This window comes from Prinia subflava, chromosome 4 (assembly GCF_021018805.1).
Source record: "Prinia subflava isolate CZ2003 ecotype Zambia chromosome 4, Cam_Psub_1.2, whole genome shotgun sequence".
NCBI lineage: Eukaryota > Metazoa > Chordata > Aves > Passeriformes > Cisticolidae > Prinia > Prinia subflava.
The window spans coordinates 19,037,660-19,047,279 of NC_086250.1; the positions used below are offsets into that span (position 1 = coordinate 19,037,660).

The 9,620-nt window shown below is 46.8% G+C and overlaps 1 protein-coding gene across 1 annotated transcript; it reads right to left on the reverse strand.

Moving 5' to 3' along the window:
- Positions 1–270: 270 nt before the first annotated feature.
- CKAP4 (cytoskeleton associated protein 4) lies at positions 271–9,009 on the reverse strand. The gene is given in 3 exon segments (XM_063395743.1): positions 271–3,318; positions 7,757–8,410; positions 8,412–9,009. Coding segments are annotated over 3 exon segments (2,205 nt in total). The 5' UTR covers positions 8,631–9,009; the 3' UTR covers positions 271–1,986.
- Between the last annotated feature and the right edge of the window lie 611 nt (positions 9,010–9,620).

Sequence of the window (9,620 nt, forward strand, 5' to 3'; positions counted from 1 at the left end):
CATATCCGGTATTTCACACTTCATGATCACCTGCTGGGGCTCCTGAGTTGCTGCTGAACAGCGACACCTTGATGTGACTCAAACACTGCTTCCAAGAGTTGGCTTGTAACCCCAGCAGGCAAAAGGGCCTCAACATTTCCCGTGGAAGGTGAGAACAAGTACAGGGCTGCAGCACATATGGTGATCCCCTAAGCCCTTCCCTGTACCCCACTGGAAGCACTCTGGGAAACGTAACAATAAGCAAGCAGCAATCAAAAAAAAAAAAAAAGGTGCAAAGAATATTCCAAATGTTTATTATGTATTAAAAATACTGCAAATAAGCCATACAGTTCATTTCACAGTAACCTAAACAACATTGTTCAAGAACTTGAGAAGTCAACAAAGAACAGTGCAGTTCCAACAGTGACAACAGTTACCTTAATGCCATGGCTCCCTCTTTCTCTGACAGCAATTTTTTCCCATTTACAGTGGGAACAACACTGGATATGGTTCAGTATCCTATTTACATAGAATTCCTTTTGACCTGTGCTGTTCCCATTTCTGGGAGATGCTATTTCTAGGAATTTTTCATCTAACACAGTTGAGGATCTGTCTGGTCCAAGCTGAGGTGGGTATGATGCCCATGGCCTATTTCCAAGGTATCCGTGTGCAGACTTCTTTACCAATTATCTGGATAAAGTTCAAAAGTAAACTTGTAAAGGAGGCATATTAGAAATCCTTTCCAAAAAGACAGAAAACCAGAGAAGCTCCACAAATAAGTGGCTTTTAAAAGAGCATCTACAGAATTATGACACTTTTTCCTCACTCTCCTAGAGCAAGTCTCCTAGAAGGATCCTTTGCTACCAATGCCCCAGCCAGACACCTGGTGACAAAAATAGTGACAAGAATCAGGCACCAAGTCCTGAATACGTAACAAGAGTTCAGGTCACTGTCAGCTATGTGAAAACTTGGAAATGTATATGCCATAGAAGCAATTCTGCTGATTTCATGGTGATTTTCCCTCTTGTGTGTTTTGGAGTGTATTATTGCTCTTAGCATGCTTGTTATATATAATACAACAGGTACAAATTTGGTCCTTCTCTTTCCTCAAATTTGTGATGATTTTTAGAGAAAAATCCCTTATCAAAGACCAAATTAGATCTTTCCAAGGAAGACAGAGCCTAACCATGTAAACAGTCTAAAAATATGACACAAATATGTACCACCCCCTTGAAATTAATGCCATCCTTCAGATGTCCCTTCTAAGCATCTACAGATCATCTGTACCAGCAGCTGAAGATGCTGGCAAAGAAGCCTGTGATCACAAAGAATGAATCTCTTAGGCCTTAGCCCCGGGCAGTGCTACTTACCTCAGACCTTGTTAGTTCCTTGGTACAAATTAAGGTCTCACAGAAATACACTACAGCTCAGCTGACCCTTGGTAAACTGACCACACATCTGAGTCCCAAACCGCAGAAACAGATGAGGTGCTCCACACCTGCTCCACTCTTAAGTTCACCACAGTAAACAGTTTAAGATAGCATGTAGTTTTGTTCCTTAAACCAAAACATACCAGTAAAATCCTCAGTGAGTGCAGCAGTATGTTTTGGGTACCAAAACAGCTCTCTTGTGTGGGGTATCTAGTGTAAGTGTGAAACACCTTCATGCCATTAAATATGTGCCCATGCTAACAGGGCTGTAGTGTCTTAGTTACACCACTAAACAGTGGTACAACTTCACAGAGAAGATGAGCCCTTAAGAAATTCATACCCCAACTAAACTCATGTTTTCTTAAAACAAAATTTAGGGGAAAGAAAAAAAAACAAACAAAAAAACTCCAAAAACACTACATGAAAAAGAAATAAAGGAAATAAGCAGAACTGTCTCTATTATTAAAAGTATTCTTATTCTCTTTGGAGGTATCAAATTGCTTTTAAAAAGAGTAAAAAACAGGGCATACAAAAGCTATTCTCCTTAACCCATTATTTGCCCAAGGAGCACCACTGCCTAAACTTTTTCATGTATTTTTTCTACTTTCACAAACAACCTTTCCAGATCATTCCTCAGGTCATCTATTGAGCTTTTCACAGACTCCAAGTTGTTCTCATTATTTTCAATTTTCACTGAATAGGCCACTAAACTATCCACTGCAGTTCTTATTATTTTCAAATCGGAATCCACCTGGCTAACAGAAGATCTCAGTTCATCTACAGAGCCTTCCATAGAAGAAAATTTTTCAAGGTAGCCCTGAGAATGTGCTTGACCTGCCTGAAGATTGCCTTGATCCGACAAAGTACTGATTTGCTTCTGGATATCTTGGAGAGCACCAGAGGATGGCAAGTCACTGATGCTTCTCCTTAAGTCTTCCAAGTCGTTGTACAGTGAAGTCTGTGCTTCACCAAGATTTTTCAGAGTATCTGTGACAGAAGTTACATCTGTATTTGAGAGTCCCTGAAGAGTGGCAATGCTTTGTTCTAGGGTATTGAGCTTATTCTCATAGTCTGCCTCCTTAGAAAGGAAAGATTCCAACTTTTCACTGTTTTGAGCAGCAATAGATGCTAAAGACTCTAGGCTGTCTTCTATGTGCCTCAGTCGAGACTCCAGTCCCTCACTGTTCTTCCCAGAAGTTTCTAACGCTTTTCTAAAGAGTTCATTATCTTCCCATTTGTTGAGGTTGGCTTTAATTTGCAGTAAATCTTCATCAAGTCTTTTAATGTCACTAGGGAGCTGCATAATAGAATCCTCAGCTCTCAGAACTTTCTCTTGTAAAGCTTTTAATGAAAGGTGTTCGGTGTCCGCAGCCTCTTTGAACTTCTCATGTTCTTGTTTGAGGTTGACTAACTCTTTCACTTCAGTGTACACATCCGACTCCATGGAGTCTATTGTACTCTTCAAGGTCTCTATGTCCTTTTCTTTCACTTTCATGGATGCTTGCATTTCATCAAAAGCATCTTTTAGCACCTTAATTTCGTGTTTATACACGTCTGCCTGTTCTAGTGAACCAACTTTTATTTTCATATTGTTGATTTCATCTTGGCTCCTTTGCTGGACTTCAGTGAATACAGCAATGTTATCATTTATAGACTTGGTCAGCTCTGTGAGTCTCTCTTCCACTGTGTTTTCCAGAGATGTGAAGTCTCGTTCCCTTGCATCCTTCACCATGTGAATGCCATCAGACAAGTCTTTCAAAATTTCATTTTGCAGCTTCTGAAGCACTTCACTGATCCGGTTTATTTCACTCTCCCCTTGTTTAACAGCCTTTTCGCTCACCTCCTGCTTCTGCTGAACAATTTTCATCATGGATTCAAATTCTCCAAATGTGGTTTGAAGAGAACGTACCTAGGCCAGAAATACACATGGTTAATACCAGTAATTTCACCCTTTTTGTCCAAGTTCCTTGTTACCAGATGGAATTGTTACCTTGCAAACCTTCATGCCCCATACCTGAAGTGACCCAGTGGCATACAGATATGGGAGGCACAAAACCCCCAGCATCCTGAGCATTACAGCTCTGTAGTACATACACCTTCTGTTAAGGGGCTTTGGCCTCTCTGACCTGCCACTCATGATCCAGCAAATCTGTGGCAGAGAAAAAGGAACTCAGGTCTCTAGAGTCTGCATGCAGACCCCTGAACCATCCCTCCCCTGGAGGATTCCTGGTTCTAAAGACCAGAAATCTTTAGAAGGGAATTGGGAGACCAAACCAAAAGAATATCTGCCATCAGCTTCTTAATACAGAAAAGCTAGGATTAGATTTTATCAGGCAAGAATGCCAAAGACCAATTCCTGATCATGAAAAACAAGTTTTGTGATAGACAAGAAAGAGTGACAGGAAAAATCAGAGGGAGAGGGGAGATGGGATGGGCCAAGGAATGGAAGTAGTAATCATGGCTTTTTGCCATTCCTAGACACCAATGGAAATACAAGAGGGCTTTTTTTGTGAACTATTTTTTAAGGTTAGAAAGAATTAGGAATTCTTTAATGTTCTAAATAGTTAGCAGCTTGTTTTTCCCACTCCTGCATACACCCACACACTCACAATAAGCAGAGCGCACGTATGTACACACAGAGAACAAAAGCACAGCAGCTGCCAAGGGCCTGCCTTGCATCCACCTCAGGTTAACAGAAAGTTCCTACCACTGCATCAGGCATGCTATTAAACTTCCCAATTACAAAAACTGTCTTTACAACTGGTTTTAGTAGCAGCCAGAGGGAAAAGGTCGAGGGGTGAGGAGCCGCCATGTTCGTTTACTCTCACATTTAAACTCCACAGGCCAGGAAAGCATGCATGACTTAATTCTGAGGCGAAGCAGAGCATCAGTCTTAAGACTGTGGAGAAATCTTTTTGTGCATACGTGGGTTATACTTTCTTAAACTTAGTAAAGCAATGTAAGAACTTCCATTGGGTGCAAGACGAATCCATCACACAGAAAATACCTCAAGGCTTTGGCAGGATGGCAAATGCTGAGTAATGCACGTTGCCTTGCCTCACACTACTGCCTGTGTCTGAGGGGTATATTAATCAGCCACGCCACATGGGCTGCCATGTTTACTGATTAGATATACAGCCGGAGGGGTGGTTTTATTCTATAAATAGACAGAAGTATATTTTATATGGTTTTAGAAAGAAATACACAGAGCTGCTCTTTTTTTTCCTTTTCAACTGAAGCAGGCTCCAGCAGTTCCCTGACTGACTCTGAACCTAGACTCTATTTTCAAAAGATCAACAGACATCCTAATTAGAAATTAAATTCTTTCTATGTATTTTTGCAAATCCCTGGCCAAATCCTCCTTAGTTTTCATGAAAGTCTACACTGTGCAAGGATTGTAGAGTTTGGCCATTAGACCTGCCCTTGCTTTGACAGATCCCTGCAGTCTGAATACCCATTAAGAGGATTTCTTTTCTCCCTCTTTAGCAAAAAAGGGTTTTTTTACATTCCCTACATTTGTATTCTCTAGTGCTCCCATAAGAAATTAGAAATGAGCTAAGGGGGAGGGGTGGAGAAGGTAATACTTCCATACACATTGCAGCTGGGCATCCATCATTAGAATGACTTACCAACCTCATTTTCATTACATCTTAGCTGTCATTCATTCTGATTATTTCCACAGAGACCAGAGAGCTTTTTCTGTATCAATATAAATGGAGGTCAGAAATCTAACAGGGTAACACAGGAAAGTTCTCCTCCCCTTCCTATTACAGTGACACATTTCAACCAAACCACCAAATTCATATTTGCAAGTAGCAGTCTTTTTAGCCTAAGAAATCAAAAATAGCCAGAATTCTCCAGAAGGCTGGGTCTCTGTGACCACATGACTGACAGAGATGGATCCCATCTCACACAGTGGAAGTACTTAATACCTGCTCCTCCACTGCATTCAGGCAATGCTCATGGTGTAAGTTGAAGCTATTCCCCATCTGGGCCAGCCACTTGAAGATCAGAGAGCTCTGATATATTAAAATGGACTGGGGTCTTCAAAATACACCAGCTTCTAATCTGATTTGTCCTAACCAAGAACCATGAGGGCTCAAAGCAATACCTTTGCACAAGAGGGGGAAAAATTCATAGCTTCAAAGCAGTTGGCCTGAGTGTGAACCTTCATGTGAGTTTGCTTTTTTTGGCATACATGGCTGGTAAGATTTGAAGCCATAGCCCTTGATAGATTTAACATCACAGAAATAGTACAGAAAAAGGTATCTTCAGCCAATGACTACTGTTTTCTCTAACTCATCATACTATCTTCTGTTCAAATGACCTTGGCCTCTCTGAGAATGGTGCTATGTTAAAGACTAAACTTCCACATCATTTCCTTTCTCTTTGATGTGTAAAGCAGATGAGTTTACATAATGCTTACTCCTGACAGAAGCTCTCTGCAGTCAGACAAAGGGCAAAGCAACACAGCAGCTTGTGCTGATGGCACTCTGCAAGTACAAAACAGAATTCTACACCTTTGTAAAGCAATGAGATACAGCCTGCTCTCCTCTCCCTCAAGTACATTCCTGTGTCACCAAACCACAGCAACCAAAACTTCCAAGGGTTACATCGAAACCTGTGATCTCTTTCCCCCACCTTTAAAAGCCACCTGCTATACACAGGCAAGTAAGTTTCAGTTGTCTTTGAAACCAGCTATTTATAAACTTCTGTTATATACTCCTCTCCTAGAATATGTAACACATACTTATGATCTTCTGCAATGACATGGAGATGGGAGGCAGCAAATTGTCCTCATTCCTTTGACTAGAAGGGTTTATACATTGCATGTGCATCTGAGTTCTATGCTCATGTATTGTAGTTTTACATCTTGCCATTGCAATTTCTTCCTTTTTACAAACAGTCTACCAAAATGGCTTAAAAACCAGTAAAAAGCAATAGCCCTTACTAGTTCAAATCACTCTCCTCTCATCAGTGAGTAAACCCCCAGGACTTAAAATTAGCTTCAGACACAGCCCTATAGCCCTGAAGTTTTCAACTCTTGTCCCCTGCTGACATGAATTTTCCTTTTCCTTCTTGTTGTATGGAGCAGGAGCCACTAAGACTGATGATATAATTTCCACATGTGCAAGAACTGTGTTTCTGGATGCACCACTGAACAGCCAGAAGATCTCTGCCAGTGCCTGTCCCCCCATTGCCAGCCCAGGCCCAAGCTTGCGGGGAATACAGGGAATCAGAATGATCTACCATGCAGAAAGCAGTCAAGCTCAGGCAAGAACTTCCTTTTTTTTGATCTGACTCAGTCATAACTTTACATACTGTCTTCCAACCAATTAACCTACTCCCGGGAAACTAGTTTAATTGTATGCTGATACACAATCACAGATGCCATTTTTAAAGGTTTTAGACACCCTAGGACATATCCAAGTGGACACTGCTATTTGTGAAACTATAGCTAAGAGGCTAATAAGGACCTGAGTGAAAAAAATGAGGGAAATGAGGATTTATTTCACTTCACTTGTGCCACATCCTGTGCCAGCAACTTCACTGCTTTTCCATGGCCCTGCACTGCCTTGGACACTTCGAGTCTCTCTTCCTTGGCCAGAGGCTGCGGCAGGAACGTGGGAGGCAGGGTACTGCAGCAGTGTTTCTGGCACGGGCTCCGTTGTTCGGTGAAGCTCACACGGGTTTTCTTTTCTAGAGTGTGGGGACGCTGAGGCAGGATCCTGCCCCATTCTGACAGCGCTGCCACCCGTGTCCCTTGGCGTGCACACCTGCCTACTGGACAGGCAGCGACGAGCAGCTCGTTCGCCCCGTTGGGTTAAGTGATTTGCGGGCCTCGAAGATACAGAATTACAGGCAGCAGGCCCCTTCGGAACGGCAGGTCCGCACCGCTGCCAACACGTAACGCAGTGTGCGGGCTGCATTCCATAAAATGGCTTCAGGCACAGGCCCTGCAAAAGCGAGCTGGGGGCTGCGGCCACTGCCGCGGGGTCCCGTCCCGCCCCGTCCCGCCCAGCCCTACGCCGCCTGGCAGGGATTTCTCGCTGCTCTGGGGCCACGTTTGCAGGGACGGGGAACACCGCGGCCCTGACTCCGTCTGCCCCTCTAATGCCATGAAAGCATCTTTAAGGGAGCACGGAAGAGAAGGGGAAGGCAGCGGGACACGTTCGCTTTCCCGCAAGCCAGGCCATCCGACAGCTGCACAGCTCCTTATTTAAGGGGCGAACTCCCGCGCCCGCCCCCTGCACGGGCGGCTGCTGCCCCCCGCTCCGCCGAGCAGCACCGAGCGCCCCGACGGTTCCCAGCCCGCTCGCCCCCGGCGGTGCCCGGCGCCGCGCTACCTTCTGCACCACGGTGTCCAGGGTGGCGGCCAGCTCCTGCCGCTGCCGGCCGGAGGCCTCCACCTCTCGGGCGCTCCGCCCGACCTCCTCCTGCAGTTGCAGCACGTACCAGCCGGCGGGCAGCGCGGCGCCCAGCACCACCGCGGCGCCCAGCAGCATCGCCCAGCCGCGGCGGGGGCCGGCGCCGGAGCGGCCCCCCCCACCGGCCCTGCCGCCCCGGCCGTGCCCTGCCGCCGCCGGCTTCTTCGCCGGCGGCTCCTCGGCGCCGCCGGGCTGCGCGCCCTTCTCGTTGGCGGAGGGCGGGCTGCCCCCCTTAGAGCCGCGGTGCTTGGCGGCCGACATGGCGGGACGCGCCGCCGTCGTACGCAGAGCGGGAGCAGCAGGAGTGGGCGAGGGAGAGAGGATGGAGAGAAGGCGGAGGCGCCGGGCGCCGCGCCACGCTCCCCGCCCCGCCCCTGCCCCCGCCCCGGGGAGCCGCCACGCACACGGGGATGGGCTGCGTCCCTGCCGGGGGGCAGACGTGGCGCATAGGGCCCAGCCCCGTCCCCAGGGGAGCAATGGGACCGGGAAGCGGCGGGCGGGGTGCAGAGGAAGTCCCGGCCCAGCCCCGCGGCGCCAGACCCTCTCCCGACCCGGTGTGGGGGTGTCGGAGCGGGGAGCGCTCTTCACCCTCGCAGCGTCCGGCACCGGACGTCCCCCCACCCAGACTGCTCTTTCTGCCAGGTTTTGGCCCCGCGCGTAATTTTGGTGGGACGCGGCTGGATTCTACCTCATGCGACTTCTGTTTTGCTTGGTTGTGATTTTGGCTGGGATAATTGCAGCAAGCTCTGGAATGACTGAGAGAAAGGCGTGGAGAGAAAGTTATTTTCTTCATCCGCAACCCGTCTCCCCAACCCGTTTCTAGTGCCTGCAGAGCAGAGTTGGCATCGGGCTGGTCCCTGGGGACTCAACAGCTGCTGCCCTGGCTGGCAGGAGCGCTGCAGGCGAGCTCTCTCAGGTCACGGAGGGCTTTGTCCGAGACGGAGAGACCGGGAGCTCAGTACCCAGTCTGCCCGCAGGAGCTTTGGCTCTGTGCATGCTGCTTTGCCTCCCCACGCCGACACGAGCCCGCTGCCTTCATATTCCCCATGGAGCTAGTCCCAGCACAGGACAGGAAAGGAAAGGCTGAGCAGGCCTTCCCCTGTGCTGCAGGCTCCAGCTGAAGCTTGGGGCGCTGAATGTATCTGTTTCTCTATTTGATTACAGCAAGAAATTAAATCAAGTTTTGTCTTGGAAGACGTTTTCTTTTCTTGGTCTTTCCTTTGGTTACAGTATGTTCTTCCTTCACATATATATATACATAAAAAATAAATTTTATGTTGAGTATTATGTAGAAACAGTGAATGATAAAGTCAGCAGGAGCACAGCCCCTGATGTTAGCCTGTCAAATACAGTTCCACCTCTGCCAAGGCTTAGGATGAACTGAGCTGTTCAGTCTATACATGATGTTCTAGTAACTACTAGAATGAGTGACAAGAGGAGAATTTACAGTGAATTGTCTCAGGCATTTTGTTAGCACAATTCTGTCAAATGCACAGACCTGAGAGGATGTTGGAGTGAGTGCAGGTTATGGGTACCACAACACAACTTACTGCCCTGACCCTAAAATGTAATAGAGAGCTTCCATGGGGTCAGGGGGTTATCTTAAATATATCCCAGGGGTGGCTGAGGCTGGTATGAGGGGGCTTGCACTAAAGCAGGTGAGGAACCCTCAGAATAATCTGTCTTCCTCAATATAATGAGAGTAGAACTCTTCAGCAGCAAACAAAGTACCCTGGGAATGCAACAACAGCAGTTTCCACCATGAACATCTAGCCACAGCCTT